Here is an 18,066-nt window from a genome sequence, read left to right on the forward strand (position 1 = left end):
ATGGGCTGCCTCACATGGGCTGGGCAGCCACCTTCACAATGTTATCTCTAACTCTGCCAAGTGGGCGTCACCACCTCCTTTGTTCACATGTCCTTTTTCACTCTCTCAGTGAGGTCAGTTCCCCTGCCCAAAGACATACAGCTGGTCAGTGGCAGAGCCAGTATTCAAACTCTGGTTTTATTCCAAGGCCATTCTCTTTCTCATGTTCAGAAATAGGAAAATTCAAGATACTGAAAAGAATGGAGGTGAACCCAACAAACTTTTCTTCACCATGCTTTTTTCCTCTAATGTTCGTCGGAGGTAAAGTTCCTTGCATAGGAAGTGTTGAAATAGAGGAAAACGGTCACATGCCAAGGATAGGATTTTGGCTTGGGTCAGAGGGCTGATCTTGACCTGTCTGGCCAGTTCCAGTTCTAACTGTTTTTATCGAATTTCCTGGACACCCAGCAGACTGTATGCCCCATTAGGTCACTTTAAAGATAACATTTCTCAAGCTCTACGTGCCAGGCATGTTTTAAGTGGGTTACATACAGCACCTTATTTAAGAACTAAGGCTTAGGAGTAAATAATGATTTGAGCTGGTAGGAATTTACGGTCCCATAAGACACCAGTGAAATGTTCAATGAAATAAAATATTCTCAGTGCTGTACCTTCTCACTCTTTGCTTCAGTGTCCAGTTCAGCTATTTTAGCCCATTTCTGCCAAAAGTTTGGGTCATCTAAGGAAATATCCGTTCTGTTTCCTGAAGCCACAAAGCTAGCCTGTGAAGAAGAAAGAGCCAATAAACTGTACTTGAACACAAATTGTAAAACACCTGTGTGATCTCAAATGCACCAGAGACTCAAGAGTATTCTCCATCCACATTCAAAATCAAAACCCCTAACAGAGCTGCCAAAATGAAAGTGAAAATCTTGAAGCTATTGTTTTAAAATTTTATTTTAAAGGTGGGGTGAGGATATTACAATTTCAACCTACAGGATCATTTTTTATAACTTAAACTCGGAAGCAGGAGGATAAGCCCTGGGAGATGATGGCAACGTATGTCCAGTTGCCCATGAAACGGCTGATTCTTAAAACTTCCCTGGATATAGATTTTCTTTCAGTTCACCAATCCCCAAGTTTCCACTCTGGGAAAGGCCCTGGCTGGGCCATATGAGGTGTACAGAGATGAGCTATGGCTCTAAAGCACAAAATGTCCCTGAAAAAGCCCTTCCCCCATAAGCCACCAAACAGGTGATTTGATCACACAGGTCATGAAGCTCACAGAACCTACGGTGAGAGAACCTGAGAGTGATCTGACAAGTGGTCTGGTTAGTTGAATTCTAAATCCAGCGACCTGACGGGCAGAGGAAAAAGGCACCTAGACTAGAAGCTGGGAATCTTGAATAAAATCTCTTGTCTCATGAAATGAACAAAATACGTGTTCACTGGAATTTCAACTCCCAGATCAAGGAGTGCTCTCCAAGGGACTCGGGATGACCATTCGAGGGTTCTGGAGCAGTCTCCGTGAATAGTGAAGAAGGCAAACTGCAAACCCAAGTGTCTATCCTGCCCACGGAAGATCAGCTCCAAGGATTCAGAGCGGTGATTTCTTTTCTAGCTTGTGACCCATTATTCAAAGCCTCTCTAAGAACCTGCATCTTCAGGGTGGCACACAGAACAGTTGTGTAGCCAGACCATTTCAACGGTTTGCATTTAGACAAACAGCAGCCGGGCTAATGAGGGTCAAAGAATAAAGACTTCTCTTTCCACTGCCACCCCACGTGGACTCTGCGGAGAGGGCCTTATACCTTGGCAAAAGTGGATCCTTTCCCTTCAGACTGGATGGTGATGGTGTGGGTTCTCCTCTGCAGAATCTGGTCTATGTCCTCTTCACAGAACTTGGAGCCTTCGTCTTCCTCATCCATTAAGGCACCATAAGCACCTTTCCGGAGCAAGTCCTCTACCTCCATTTTTGAAAGCTGCTGTACCTGGACAGGTCACCAAAGGCTACTCACAAAGTGGGAAACGCACAGGAGAAAAACAGCCTGAAATCTGACCTTCATGATTCAGTACCCAGTTCCTCCACTAATTGCACATGTCAGAAGACTAAAGACACAAGATTTAGAAAATGAAAACCCAGAGAGACACTCAAGAGAATGATGGGGAGGGCAGGCAGACAATCCTCCAAGGGGCTCTGGAATAAAACCCAGCACACGACCCAGTGGCCCTGACATTCCTCAGGATGCTGGTTATTATCAAGTGTCACAAACCATTAAAACTATGCACCACTGAAGAGAATATATTTCATGTTTATTTTATGTTTTAGTTTGAGTCTGTATCTTTAAAAACCTCCAGATGTACCAAATGAGCTCAAGAATAATGAGTTATTCATTATTAAATAAATACAACAGTATTGGAAATGATGTCATTTCTTAACTAAAGAAAGGATCCCATGCCAAGTGTTATCTTCTCAACTGCTTGTTGAAAACAGGAAATGGGAGTTCAAAACACCCTTTCCTGGTTCTAATTAAGAATCTGGTTCTCTTTATATCAATCACAGGAGGGAATTCCATGACTCCCAGCACTGGTAACTTGAAGTATTAAACTTAGCAACATACTCATAGCTAAGAGGATGTAGAACATCTGGACTAAAGACAACTCAGAAGGGCCAGAGATTAAGGAGATATTCGGCTTTGTTTGCCTAGACTTTAATACAATTCAAGAATCTTAGCAGCAATTTTTATCCCCTCTAGAGGGGAAAAGAAGATTGTATTAACTGCCATATTTCAAGCTGATCCTTCATTCATTCATTGTTTTCATTGATCATCATGCATTGAATGTCTTTAACATGCCAAGTACTGTTAGGGGTGCCGGGTAAGATAAAATAGCTCACCTTCAGGGAGCTCGAAGTCTGTAGTATGAGATAAAAGCATGGTGATAATTTAGAGTTAAGCGTTAAGATCTACTGATTTCCAACAGGCAATGTGTAAAACTCTATTTACTGAAATGTTACTGCAGGTTGGGCAATCCTACCACCCAACTGCTCCTACAGATTCCTTTACTCATCTATAAAATGCAGAGACCTGAACCTGAATTACCCTCTATTGCAGGGAATTACCCATTAAAGATGTGCGGCCTGACTCAATTTAGTGAAAGGGAACCTTAAAACGGCTGTAGGAATGAAGAATTCAGAGAGGCCCTGGGCTGCATGATAAATTCTTCTCTAGGCTCGAAAGCAGGTACCGGCATACTCACTCCATTCGTGCTGCCTTTTCGGTTGATGTCCTGAAGGACAGCCTTGTCCAGACCCAGCTTCAGGCTGGCCTTGTCAAACATTTCCCGCTCGTAGGAGTTCCGTGTAATGAGGCGATACACCTTCACGGCTTTACTCTGGCCTATCCGGTGACATCGGGCCTGAGCCTGGGAAGGAAGGAGGGTCACACACATCGTGTCACCAGACAGAACGGAAGCAGCCCAAGGAATGGGGAAATGCTTATATTCCACGTGGGGAGAGTGGCTGGCTCTCACAGTTACGAGTCATGGGACTGTTTCTGGAATAGAATTCACCCAAATGCCAGCTACCGCTTCAAGAGCACCCATTTCATTGCCCGTTATTTACTGAGTGACTGCTGTATGCTGGGACAAAGAGATGAGAAGGACCTGGCTTCCTACCCTCCCTAGCCTGTGGTCTGAATGCAGGCACTCATTCCCAGGATGCTGTCTCGCTCTCTGGGGAAATGTCTCACCCAGAGCAAGCAGCACCACTTTTTAAGTTTTCTCATTTTAATACAGAAATTTTCATAGACGAAAGTAGAGAAAAGTATAAGGACCTCTTATGGTCAACTCTTGCTTCATCTCTGCTATGCCTCTACCCTCCAAGATTACTATGAAGCAAACCCTTGGCATCATATTGATTCATCCTCACATATTCCAATATGTATTTCTAAACATAAGGACTCTTGTAAAATGTATTACCATCGCTATACTTCAAAAAATTAATCCTAAGTACTAACTATCTAGTGTCCCAATTTCCCTGCTCATCTCATAATATTTCTTTAAGTTTGATTGTTTGGATCAGGATCCCAATAAAGCCCATGCATTGTAACTGGCTGATGTATCTCTGCCTTTGATCTCTCCTATTCTTCCAAATGCCAGTTACTTGTTGAAGAGACCAGGTATCTGTCCTACAGTTTCTCACAGTCTATATTCTGCCGCCTGCACTTTGGCTGTGTCACTGAATGGATTCCTCCGTTCCCTTTATTTCCTCTAAACTGGAGTTATACCTTGAGACTTGATCAGGTTAAGATTTTACCTTTGGCAAGTGTAATCCATAGTTGGTGTATAAATTTCCATCAAAAGGTACATGATGTCTGGTTGTCTTTCTTTTGAATTGATGATCATTGCCTAGATCCATGATTTCATTAGCGGTTACAATTCCCCTCATCAATTTTTTGGTTACCCTGATGTACAGTTCATATAGGAGAGACAAGCTAAATGTCTGATTCTTTCTCTTTATTTAATCAGTTTCCAAATGAACACCCTCCAAAAGTGACTAATGAAGAGTTTTATAATTAGTTTCTTAAGGAATACAATGCAAGTATGCATTTAAGTAATATCTGTGCTATTTTTTACTGCATTGCTGTTTTATTTTTTTTAATAAAATTTATTTATTTATTTGTTTATTTATTTATTTATGGCTGCGTTGGGTTTTAGTTGCTGTGTGCAGGCGTTCCCTAGTTGTGGTGAGTGGGGCTACTCTTCATTGCAGTGTGCAGGCTTCTCATTGTGGTGGCTTCTCTTTGTTGCAGAGCACAGGCTCTAGGCACACAGGCTTCAGTAGTCGTGGCATGCAGGCTCAGTAGTTGTGGCTCTCGGGCTCTAGAGCACAGGCTCAGTAGCTGTGGCGCACGGGTTTAGTTGCTCCGCGGCATGTGGTATCTTCCCAGACCAGGGCTCAAACCCGCGTCTCCTGCATTGGCAGGTGGATTCTTAACCACTGCACCACCACGGAAGTCCCTGTTTCTTAATGCTATTCAAATACGGCCTATGGAAAACTCCTCAAGTTGGCTCCTGAGTTCTTTTTTTTTTTTTTTGCGGTACGCGGGCCTCTCACTGTTGTGGTCTCTCCCGTTGTGGAGCGCAGGCTCAGTGGCCATGGCTCACGGGCTCAGCCGCTTCGCGGCATGTGGGATCTTCCTGGACCGGGGCACGAACCTGTGTCCCCTGCATCGGCAGGCGGACTCTCAACCACTGCGCCACCAGGGAAGCCCGCTCCTGAGTTCTTCTGACATGATTCAGTCAAATATGGAAAGGAGGAAAACTATGAAAAATTCTGGTATTATATTTGGAGGTGTTAGTATGAACTCACAGTTAGGGGTGTGTGTGTGTGTGTGTGTGTGTGTGTGTGTGTGTGTGTGTGTGTGTGTGTGTGTGTGTGTGTGTGTGTGTGTGTGTGTGTGTGTGTGTGTGTGCGTGTGTGTGTGAATATACACATAGATAAAGAAAAAGATATGGATATGTCTGTATTTATATTTGTATGTTATATCAAAGACCAGCAGTATCTAACAGCTCCCTTGCTTTCTGGTATGACAACATGTTCCACGCTCCCATTGTATATTTCCTGCCCAAACCTGGATTCAGCCATTTTTTCAAGTAGTCCAAGAGCTTCTTTCAGTGGGAAGTGGCAGTAGAGACAACAGTCTGGATGCTCTAGGGACGCTCCCTGCCACTAGGTTGGTCATTGTTCCTGGGCCTACTCAGTGGGTAAAAGCAGAAGCGTTTGTGTGTTGTGTAGTGTATACGACCACGGGCACACATAAGACAAATTACATCATGAAATCATACTGATATTTTCATTCAAATTTGGGACTACGGGGTTTTAACTTCATTAACTCTACATCTGTATTGCTTTTTAACCATGTTGAAAAGCTCAGTTCTTAACCATGCCAATATCATTACTCATCTGATTTATCCCGCAAATACATGAAATATCAGAAAAACAGTATCATCATGATCACCACCGAAACATAACTACTGAAAACAATGTAAGGTTTACTGCCCTCCCACCCTGGGATATATCCCACCAAGAATGTACGAACTCCAGTGTTTTAAATTTTAAATACACACTGGGGCTTCCCTGGTGGCATAGTGGATAAGAATCTGCCTGCCAATGCAGGAGACACAGGTTCGATCCCTGGTCCGGGAAGATCCCACATGCTGCGGAGCAACTAAGCCCGTGCACCACAACTACTGAGCCTGTGCTCTAGAGCCTGTGAGCCATAACTACTGAAGCCCGTGTGCTTAGAGCCCGTGCACCACAATGAAGAGAAGCCCCCGCTCGCCACAACTAGAAAAAGCCTGCGCACAGCAACTAAGACCCAACACAGCCAAAAATAAATAAATTTATTAAAAAAATAAAAAATAAAAAAATAAATACACACTGGCAGATAAGTTTCTTTTTCACAGTGGCAGGATCAGCACTTTCTGTGTAATCTAGGATTGAGCAAATGTGTAAATATACTGAGGGTAACAGGAGCCAGGGTTTTCATTGCTGAAGAAGGAAGTTACAAATATGGAAAGAAGAAAAACTAGAACAACTCTGTGGCATTAGAATGGATTTGGAGGTATCAGTATTAACTCATGGTTAGATGTGCACATATGTGTATAAAACCACACAAAGACATGAATGTGTGTGCATCTGTTTATGTGGACACATGCATGTACATACACACATATACATATGAATGCATGTTATGTATATATATTCCCTGTGTTTGTATGTATGTAGTCTAGCTGTGTCCACTGAGAGGGCCTAGAAGAAATGGCATCCCAGTAGCAAAGAACATAACGAACCCTCAGATCTTGGTTTCTAAACTCCATTCTCCATAACAAGAGAGAACAAGGCATGTTAGAGAAATGATTAATTCCAGGGCCAGGGTAGTCAAAGTACAGGATGAGCCTGAAACATATCACTGTGCCGGAATATAAGGAAGTACTCAAAGAATGATGGAGACGCATCAAAATAACACCTGAAACCTAAGAGGCTTCCGCTGGTTAGGTCCAGGACTATCTGAACATCAAAATAAATATCGTATGGAATATAACCCACTGAATAAAAGAAGAACCCATGAGTACATACTGACATAAATAAACTAATGGGAGAAAAGGGAAAACTCTTCCTCAGAGTAGAAAGTAACTAAAAAATGTAGAATGACTGTTAGAAAATCACCCCTTTGCAACCATAACAGTGATGACTGATCCAGGCAAAAATAATCAAAGGAAACTAAAACCAGTGGGTGAAACTTTGATGAGGAACAGGATATTTACATAGTCTCAAAGCTTCTCTCCAAAGCTACTTAGTAATTTCAAAGGGAAAAATAGCAACTTCATAGTAGAGAAATCCGGCAGACGCCACTAACTAAGCTCAAAGTACTTATTATCAACAAATGGACATCATGTTCCTCTCGACACGACACACTGAGAAGACGTATCACTTCGAGGTATCACTAAACCTGAACTCAATCCTGAGGAAATACAGACACAAAATAAGGGCCTATCTATAAAATATCTAGCCTGTACCCTTCAAAGACATCAAGGTCGTGAAAGGAAAAGAAAGATCAAGGCACTGACCCATTAAAGGAGACATGAGAACTAAACGAAGTGGGTGATCCTAGTTTGGATCTTGGGGGACTAACAACTATAAAGAATGTTGAAAGAAATGATAAAATTTGAATATGAACTATTCTTATTTCTTTATTCTGAGAACTGAACCCTGGTTATATAAGAGAACGTCCTTGCACTTAGGAAATACACACTAAAGCACTCAGGGGACAACTTACTCTCAGATGGTTCAGACAAAAAGTGGCGTGTGTGTGCGTGCACACATGTGTGTAGGTCTCTGTATGTACTCAGAGAGACAGGAGAGAGTTAGGGCAGAAACGATAAAGTAAATGAGGCAAAATGTTAGCAGCTGGTGAATCTGGATAAAGGGTATATTGGAGTTGCAAACTGAAATTATAACACAATGAAGATACTGAAAAATGAAATACAAACATTTGAGCATAACTCTTGGGGTTATGCTGTCCACATCATATAGAGCTAGGTTCAACTGTTTCATTTCGCTTTTGAATTTTAGGGATTGATTTTTCCCACATTAATTTAACCACAATGAAGGGAGTGGGAAAGAAAAAAACTAAACCAAGTAACCTTGGAAATTGGTATTTTGATTATATACTTTAAGACCACTGACCTAAAAAACACTTTAGTCCAATATTACGCACAAGTAAATGTTTTTGTAGAATACGGGTTAGTAATTCTGAAACTACTTTATGCATATACGAAGATCGAACAAATGAGTAAATGTACTGTGTTATGACAATGAGACCAGGCTTCTCACAGCCAGAGAAAGGAGTTATGAATTCGGAAGAGTGCAGAAGGCTAGAAGGAATCCTGTGATGTTGGACTGGAAACAGAAATCTCACTACAGATGGATAGACAGGGAATAAATACAGAGGTGTGGTACCAGCGCTTGTGTCAGTATGCACATCTGTATTTCCTAGCTCTGTCTGCTCAGAGTCTAGAACCAGTAACACTCCAGTGGCAATGGGCACACCTAGTAGCCAGACCTTGGTTTCTAAATGCCATTCTCAACTAAAAGGAACCAGGGAGCCTTGGAGGAACAGTCAGTTCCATGGATATGGCAGGAAAAATGTAACATGAACCTGAGTGTCTTGTGGTGCCAGAAAATAAGAAGTGCTCACAAACTGACAGGAGCATGTCTAAAGGACAGAGGAGACAACCTGAAGGGCCTCCTAATGACCAAATCTGGACGGCAAAATAAACAGTGCGAGTAGTGGATTATAACCTGTAACGTAAAATCAATATCCAGGAATCCATACCAATACAAATACATAAAGAAATGGGGGACAAAGGACAGCTGTTCTTTACAGTAGGATTCCAACTCCTACTGTAGAAGGAATGACTGAAATAGAAAATTACCGTTTGCCAAACACCATCGTAATAATTACTGAAGGCAAGAACCACTGATGAGTGCTAAAATTAATAGGCAAAAGTATGATAGGAAACAGGATATTTATAGCATCTCAAAATATCTCCTCCCAACATACTGACTACGTTTCAAGATAAAAATAGTAACTTTACAGTGGAGAGACCTGGCAGACACCACCACAACCAAGTAATCAAGGTTAACATCACAAGTAATAAGACATATCGACATCATGTACCCCCTGAGAAGGATATAACATCACTTCTATGATATTCTTGCCAAAAATACATAACCTCAAATCTGATCATGAGAGAAACATCAGGCAAACACAAAGTGAGAAACAATTCTACAAAGCGGCTGGTCGGTATCCTCCCAAAGTGTCAAGGTCACGAAAGCTAAGGAAAGACAGGAGATGTCACAGATTGGAGGCGGCTAAGGAGTTGTAACTTCTAAAGGAGATGTGAAATCCTGAATTGGATCCCAGACCAGAAAAAAGAACACCGATAGAAAAATGAAGGAATTTGAACAGGCTCTGTAGATCAGAGCACTGTATTGATGTTAATTTCCTGGTTTCGATAATTACACTATGGTTATACAGAATGTTAACATTAAGGGAAGCGGGGCAAAGGATCCTAGAACTCTGCACTATTTTGCACCTTTTTTAAAGTTTAAAATGATTTCAGAATAAAAAGTTTTTAAAGATTTTGTTTTATAACGCTATAAAATACTTAGGATGGTTCCAAAGTCAAATATACAAAAAGGCATATTCAGAAAAACTAGCTTCTATTCGTCACTTCCCTGTTCCCTCACCGCCTCCCCCCAGGAGGTAACCATTTAAAATCTTTCCATGGCGGGGAGACATGACAGACAGACAGACAGACAGATAGACAGCCTTTTTAGGTAAATGCTAGCATACTATACATACTTTTTCCACCTTATTTTTTTTCACCCAACAATATATCCAGGAGATGACTCCATAGCGGTATGTAGAGATATTCCTCATTCTTTTATCAAAGCTGAACATACTGTTTTAGGCAGCAAGTCTCCTACTGATGGACAACCAGGTTCTTTTGTTTTTGGCTATTACAACTAGTTGCCACACCTTCTTTTACTATCTTTAGTGATTGTAAATCTTCATTATTAGGAGAAAATCTGATGGACAGCTCTGGTAAATAAAGGAAGTGATCAAGGTAAATAATATGGTTTGTGGAAACTATAAGGCAGTAATAATATGTGCTCATTAAGTACTGACACTGATTTTCTTTGTTTTGGCTTACCTGGTGTTGAGGGCAAATTACAAGAGGGAGTTTAAGAAATATTCTGAGCAAAGGTCTAATAGAGGAGAGCTACAGACATCACTAATTTATTACCTTCTTGGAATCCATATCCCCATTTGTCCTCAATACCAGAACCCTGACTCTTATACAAGGGCAGCGACGTATTCAACTGAAACCATCTCCAGCCTCCCAGGGCTGGCGAGGTAATACAGTTCTGGACAATGAGATGTAACAGCAGTCTATCAGGGATATCTGGAAAAGTTCTGCTCTCTTGAAAAAAGTGTCACACCTTCCTTCCTTATTTTTCCTACCTGGGGTCTGAAGTATCCATCTTGGAAGCAAGAGCGTGTGAACCACACTCACTGAGGATGGTGGAGCAGAGAGACAGAGGGACCTGGGACTCTCATGTCACCATGAAGCCACCTCACTAGTCCTGGGATACCCATGTCTGGAAAACAAACCTCTGCTGGGGCTGGGGGTGGGCAGGGGGCACTGTCACAAGCAGCCAGATGGTACCAGGAGATAAACACATTCTCTACCAAGACGACTTACCTGAAGGATAGCAGGATGAGTCCTGCCACATTTAAGAGACTTGCCATTTTACAGTCAAATCTCATATATTCCTTATTTTCCTTTTCAGAACTCACATACACAAAAATGTGGTAAAGAGAAACATTGAGAACTAAGTCAACAACTGAGATGAAGCGCAAACAAAACACACCAGCAAAGGTATAAACATAGAACCCTTGGAGCTAGACCACCAGTAGGAGGCAGTGGTGCTACCCCTTGTCCCCACAGCCCTCCATCCCAGGGGAAATTACAGAGCTCCAATGCTCTCCTGCATGATTTGTAGGCACCTAGTTTGTTCTGTACTTTTTAACCCATTTGAGGTGAACAAAAGCCCACAAGAAACAAGTAGTCAGGTTCAGAAAAATTTTAAACAGACACAGATCCCAATGACTGTGATGGGTAGAAAGGCGGAGTCTCCGAACAGTGACAGATTTCCAACTGATTCCAGCCCTCAATTCACTGTCGTCAGGTGCAAGTCCAGAACCTTACACCACATCTTTACAATCACGTGAAAATTAAATAGCTGGTACAAAGAACCACACATAATGTTGATTCCTCCCTTGATCCTTACATTACTCTTTCAAATTACTAGTTCTATCACATTTTAAAGGTACATTTTCTTTAATACTTTGAAATACTATTTGTACCTGAATGAAAATCTACATCATCAGAGAGGTTAAAAAATCACCTATAGGCCCACAAGAACCCAGCCACGTCTAGCATGCTGGGACACTTCCCCAGTTCATTTTCTACACATGAGTATTTTATTGCACGTCCAGCGATTTTACATTTCTCCTGGCACACAGAAAGTTTGTATCCGCTGGCCACCTACTCATCAGAAGAGGAATCAGGGGCTCTCAGTGCAGTATGGATCAGCGGGCACTGACTGGGAAGCTGCCCTCCCTCAACTATCTCCTTTGCAGGCCTACTTTGGAATCTGAAATTTCCAGCTCCAGATTTATCCTTTGGGGAGAGGTATCAACCCCTCTGAAAATGTAAACACCTCTGGGAAAGAACGCCGATATCTGCTCATTGCACTGTTATTTCCACTGCGTGGTTCAAAGCCCTGAGCACTTTTCCTTCCCCGGGGCCTGGCCTGGCGTGTAGGGCTCAATAAATGTGTCATAAGTCAGTCAAGACCTGGCTGAGAATAGGAAGCAAGGAGAGGCAAGTTAACAGCATGGGAAAAGGGAGCTTTTGGGCAGCAGAAAAAAGGAGCAGGGAGTGAGAAAGAGAGGACACTGAAAAGAGAGGCAGGAGAGTACTTAAGAGAAACTTGACTCACTTTATTTGGGACTGACGCTGTACTGTAAGCACCTGTCCCACCTGCCTCAGGTGCACCACCGACGCTCACCCCACTCTAAGTTGTCACACTTCTTGTTCCCTCTGTCTGGAACATTCTTCCTACTGATTTTATAACTTAAGATCCCCGCCCCCATCATTTAGGTCTCTGCTCAGATGTCACCTTTTTTGAAGAAGCCTTCCTACACCACCCTCTACATCAGGGCGTCCAATCCCCATTATTCGTATCCTGTTTCATTTCTTCGTAATAAGTATCGCTATCTGGGACTATTTTACTTATTTTTCCTTGTTTTTTTGCCTGCCTGCTCCACTAAAATGAAAGCTCCATGAGAGCACACACACCATGGGTCTCGGTCACTGCTGTGTCTCCAACACTTTAAACGGTGCCCGGCACATTCCAGTGTTCAACAAACATAACAAACATTCACTGAACGCCTGGACCATGAAATGAAGCACTCACAAAGCCTTACTTTGGAAGGAAAAGTAAACTCAATAGAGTTTAGTCGTCCAAGTGCAGGCATACATTTTACCAAGCAAGAGGCGGTGCCAGCAATATGATGGCGGCAGAGGGAGTGGCAAAGGGAACCAGCACCTCTCCTTTCTTGGGGCGGAGTGTCAAGCCCCTGGCTCCTCAGGCTGGATTCCCTCCTCCCTTCCACAATCCTCGGCACAGGCAGGAGCCGCATTACCCTGTGGTTGTGCTCTCGGCTAGGACACCTGCGCCCAGGCTTCCTGAATTCTCCCTTCGGGGACAACCTTATCCACAGGAAGGACGGGACCTGTGCCGTGCTACCACTGTCACCTTGTGGCCTCTGCAAGGGCGGCACGGTACCTTGCTTTTCCCACAGGCCCACTCAGCCCTCAGAGCTGGCAGCAGTGAGAAGAGGTAAAGAGAAGTAGTAAAGAAACCAGTTTTTCACTGCTCTTTTCCCTTCTCAGGCTACGGTAAGCACCCTTTGCCATTTTTTGAACTCAGGGGTTACAGGTACTATAGAAAACCTACACAAAACCTGCTGCAGCTGACGTACCAGGACTGAATCACAGCTGTCCCTCCTGGGTGAAGGCACAGTTTGATTTTTCACACACACTGATACTAACACAGACATGTTCAAGGTTTGAGAGAGGATGTGGCACTTACTTGATCCTCTAGATAAGACCTCCCTAATAAAGGGACCTAAAAATTGATTTACTAGAACGTACTGTCCTGGAACCTAAGGACCCTGTGCCTTCACTTGTCTGGAAAGGGGAGCAGAAGGATTTGGGAAGGGCTGATGGAGTAGACACGAGAGCAGGAGCCCTAGTTCTCTGTCCTCATATTTCCGGGAGGGAATGTCGGCTCCCAGGTAGGAACACAACAGTCTCTTTCGCCTCCTTCCTCTCTACTCCAAAGGAATGACTGATCTCATCAGTGAAACGGGAGATCCAGTCCGAGCTCCTATAGACTCACCCCCCCCAATCCCCTGCGGAGGGCAGAGTCCCCCCTCTGCTCTGCAGGTGGCTGCCAGCAGCTCTCAGTGGGCAAGGTTAACTGTGGCATGAGGGTGCACAGGTGCAGGAGTCCTCGGAAGTCTAAGTCTGGCTACAGGTCAAGCTATACCATCTAATCCACCATCACAATTTATTAAAGCTGATGCTTTGATCCTTTGCACTCCTGGGTCTATTTCTTAACTGGTTCTTTTGGAGGCAAAAGGGAGAGAAATACGATTTACTGGACTCCTCAGACTCTAACGAGACCAAAGGAAACAGGATGACATCCAATGTCATCTGATTTATGAACACCTAGGTTTTAAAAACATACATATTTCTCTAGCAAGTCCTAAGCCTCTAATTCTACCCCCAAAGCACAGGAAACCCCAGCAAAAAGACCAGAAGGTTGAATGAATGAACTTTTAATAATAACAAAAAAGCACCAGAAAAGGTAACTCTGCTCTCTGACTTCCAGCTGAGTTTTCAGACAGTGCAGCTCTGTTCCACAGCCATGGAAGCTGGCTTGTCTGCAGGCCTGCCTCAGGGACTGGGCTGAGCCCAGCCTCCCCCTAAGCAGGGTGGCTTCCCTGTCAAGGCTCGGAGGGGGTCTGCCTAGGGGTCGAGAAGCAGTGTCCTGGCACTGTCACTGCTTCCCCATGTTGTCCCGACTCCGGATAAGCACGAACTGCACCACATCTGTCCAGGCTGTTTGAGACCAGAGTGAACACTTACATGTTCTACCATCTGAACTTGACCTCCGGAGCTATGCTAAAATTCCACTAGGGTAGAGGGTAAGACCACGCTCATAATGGGACTCTCTTTTCGTGGCCCTGATGTTTATATCAGGCAGCATGTGCTTCAATCCACTCACAGATGAACGTTCTATGCCAAGCCCATTTCTAAAGGAAATACGATCATCTTGTATCAGAGTAGGAATTGTGGTTCTTCAATAACCATGAAGAACTAAAGATGACTGAAAGCTTTCACTCATTTACAAAAAGTATCAGAATACGTGCATATGTGTGAACGACTGTGTGCAAGTTAACATGACCTAACTTCCTAGCAAGGACAGTACCAGGGAGCCGCCTGGTTGAGTTTTCTGCTCTGTTAGGGATAGGAATGCATTTCGCTGATTTTCACAGCTGATTTAGCTGCAGTCCTGTGAACCACATGATGGTCTCAGCACCCTGCTCTCCAGACTCTGTCTTCTACATCACATTCACAGCACGTGGGTGAAGGGCAGATGCCAGGGAGAGTGTGCTGAGTGCGCACCATTCAGGGGGTGGTCTCCAGCTCTCGTGCTCTCCTCCCCATGCCAAGCAAGCCGAGAACCTAGCTCCGTCTCTGGGGGCAACTCAGAACAGCCCACCAATCCCACTCCCCAATAACCACAGACCCAATTCCCTGCCCGAAAATTACCCTATTCTTGCCAATTCTTTCATTCCTACCTAGTCTGGTCAGACATCTCAAAAATAAAGGGGGGTTTCCTCTTGGTTACCAAGTTGTAAATAAAAATAACCAAAAAAGCAGCCAGTCTGGAAGACCACAAGTTGAGGAATTCTAACTCTAACGTGGACCTGGGGCTGTTCACTGACATCGACACTCATTTACCTTCTGCTACGTTCTTCTACAAGTGTTCTCCACTCCTAGCTAAGTCGCCCGAATGTTCATGGTCTTTGTTTCTCCACTGAGGTTGAGCGTTAGAAGTTCAGAAACTGACTTGGCATACAGAACTCTCACACTATCCAATTTCAGTTTGGACTTTACTGCTATTCCTTTACTCATCTCCTGCTACTCCCCCAGCAGGGGCCATTAAAAACGGCCATTCCAAAGTTGCTCCCTTCTCCCCAGACCCTAATTCTGGACAGTGCCACCCACCCCATCTGGCTGGTACACAGACAAATCAATCACCTCAGAGGACTTTACCTTCTCCTTCAGGCCTGGACATTCTCATTCTTGCTTTTTCCATTTCTTGGCATTTCACCTTCAATGTCTAGACTTCACTAGGTGAAGCATGATGATTCCAAAATCTCTGCCTCTGACAGTGACCTGTCTCTAAATGCCAGCCCTATGCTTTCAGTTTTTCTCCTGAAAGTCCTTCAGGCGTGCCCAGCTAACAGGGCCTCCAAATGGCCACCCGTTTCTCATACCGTCACTGGCCCAGGTTCCGAGCCTCACGGTCAGGTGAGCACTGCAAAGGAGCACAGAACTTTACAGGGGTCAAGAACTTACTACTTAAGGAACCATCTGTCTCAGGGTTGGCAAACATCTTCTATAATAGTAAATATTTTAGATGTTGTGGGCTATGAGGTCTCTGTTGCAATACTCAACCCTGCCATTGTAACATGAAAGCACCCAGAGATAACAGGTATACAAATGGGTGTGGTTATATCCCAATGAAACTATTTTAAAAGCAGGCGGCTAGCCCGCTGGCAATACTCTCCCACCCCCTGATCTACATCACTATCCTAATTAGGTTCTTGCTGGTGACCTGATCAAATAGTTTCTACTGATTATTATTACTTTGGCATTGACTATGTTAACTCCTTTAAAAATTGGTTATTTGAGAAAAAAAATATTGGTTATTCGTCATATCTAGCAAGTCATCTTTGACCGAAATATCCCGTCACCAGCAGAAAGGCCTGATGGTGAGCTGGCCATAGCCACTGATTTTTCAAGTTGGATGTTGAACACAGTGCCACAGACTTTGTTTTACGATGATTTTTTTCCCTGCATTTTACCCAGCTGTCACCAACATAATAATTTAGAGCACTGGTTTTTCAGCTAGTAGATTGTTTTCTTCAAACAAAATGTTATTTTGAAACTCATTAAATGAAAAAGACAAAGCAGAATGACTCTGTGTGACATGATAGGTAGAAAAGAAGCCCGGATACCCATCACCTTAGCTCCTTTTCTCTGCATCCCTTCCCGGCAGTATCCCCTAGGGCACCTCCTCAGTTTTGTGAAACAGCAGCCTTCAAACTTCTCTTATCAATCACCTGTATCATGAAAAAGGTTTTGAGGTCCCCAACGCTCTCTGAGCCACACACTCACACTCTGAGTATCAGCAGATGTCCCAAGACCCAATACACACTCAGGATGAAGTTTGTTGTTAATGATAACGGATGTAAAACTGTCATCTAAAATAGCCTTCTTGACAAGTTAGAATCTTTCGGACTGACTTATTGTGCAATCTGGCTAGAATGTCATTGTTTTTACTTTCACACGGGGTTGATGAGGAATTCTGAACCAGAAGTGTTAGCTCTGTCATTTGCTTGTTTACACTTGCTTTTAAAATGTATTAGCTCCAATCTTTGCCATAATCTTTTCAAGCCACCATTATTCAGTTTGGTTAAAACGAGCAAATTTAATCTGCAAATACACTTAACCGGGCCCACATCAACCCTACTATGCTGCATTCACTGGAGAGCAAATGAGCTACTGGGGAAGCCTCAGTCACCCCTGCCACACCAGGGAAGTTTCCTAGCCCTCTGGGTCATCTCATGTACTGTATACGACATATGACCACCTAACAGACAAAGTGAGTGAAAACGCCAGAATCAATCCGTATGTCAAGAATTAGAGAATTAGTCAAGCTTCGTATCTTTCTTTATGTCTGATGATAAATGGTAGTTCCAATCTACATTTGGAGGCTACCACTGTGAAATACCATTTGATTTGTAGTAAAAGGGAAGAACCACTTGGATTCGTGGGAAGGCTCGATATTTACTTTTTATTCAATTGTACCCTGACCGAGGCCCTAAGCCTGCCATCTGGCCGAAGCCATAGCAATAGCATGGAGCATGGCAGACACTCTCTATAGCTAAGCCGGGCCCTGTCATGATGTTCTTGGATTCAGGGACAGCTAAGGCAAACAGCAATCATCCTAACGGTTACCTGCAAGTCATTTTGTGGGTTCCAGTCTGAATCAAATATGATGCAGGTATCGGCAGCTGTGAGATTGATCCCCAGGCCTCCCGCTCGGGTGCACAGAAGAAAGACAAAGCGGTCTGAGTCTGGCTTACAGAACCGGTCGATGGCTGCCTGGCGCAGGTTTCCCCGTACTCGCCCATCAATTCGCTCATAGGTGTATCTGAGGGGACCCAAACGAACGAAAGCCCAGGTGTTAATCATGACTTCAGTGGAGAACAAGAAACAACGCAGGAAGCTGTTGACTAACGGCCTTAAACCCGTCACTTCTAAATATGGACCTAATGTCAGAGGTCTAAAAGGAATCCCCCCTCTACATATGCAGCAGGGCAGACACCTAAAACTGTACTGCAATATGTCCCCCTCTCTCAAAACAAACGAAAACCAAATCAAAACAAAAAACCAGCCAAACTACGGAGGACTAGAGGAACTGTAAACATAAAATATCAATCCCCACTGCCCAGGCAAACTTACTCTCAAGTGTTTCCCAATTTTCTTGCACTGAATCTAATCATAAGACCAGGAAAAGCAAAT

The 18,066-nt window shown here is 43.6% G+C and overlaps 1 protein-coding gene across 3 annotated transcripts in view; it reads right to left on the reverse strand.

The window, feature by feature from the left end:
- Positions 1-18,066, reverse strand: part of CHD6 (chromodomain helicase DNA binding protein 6) — a 211,663-nt gene that overhangs the window by 52,450 nt on the left and 141,147 nt on the right. For 2 of the 3 annotated variants that reach the window (XM_082857422.1, XM_082857421.1), the window contains 4 exons: positions 17,500-17,695; positions 3,238-3,402; positions 1,791-1,970; positions 651-761 (listed from right to left, as the gene is read on the reverse strand). In XM_082857422.1, the coding sequence (XP_082713548.1) occupies positions 651-761; positions 1,791-1,970; positions 3,238-3,402; positions 17,500-17,695 (652 nt within the window). The remainder of the gene's footprint in view (positions 1-650; positions 762-1,790; positions 1,971-3,237; positions 3,403-17,499; positions 17,696-18,066) is intronic. The other variant, XM_082857423.1, reaches the window with a different exon arrangement.

Source organism: Leucopleurus acutus (genome assembly GCF_964270905.1).
Source record: "Leucopleurus acutus genome assembly, chromosome: 16".
NCBI classification, from domain to species: Eukaryota; Metazoa; Chordata; class Mammalia; order Artiodactyla; family Delphinidae; genus Leucopleurus; species Leucopleurus acutus.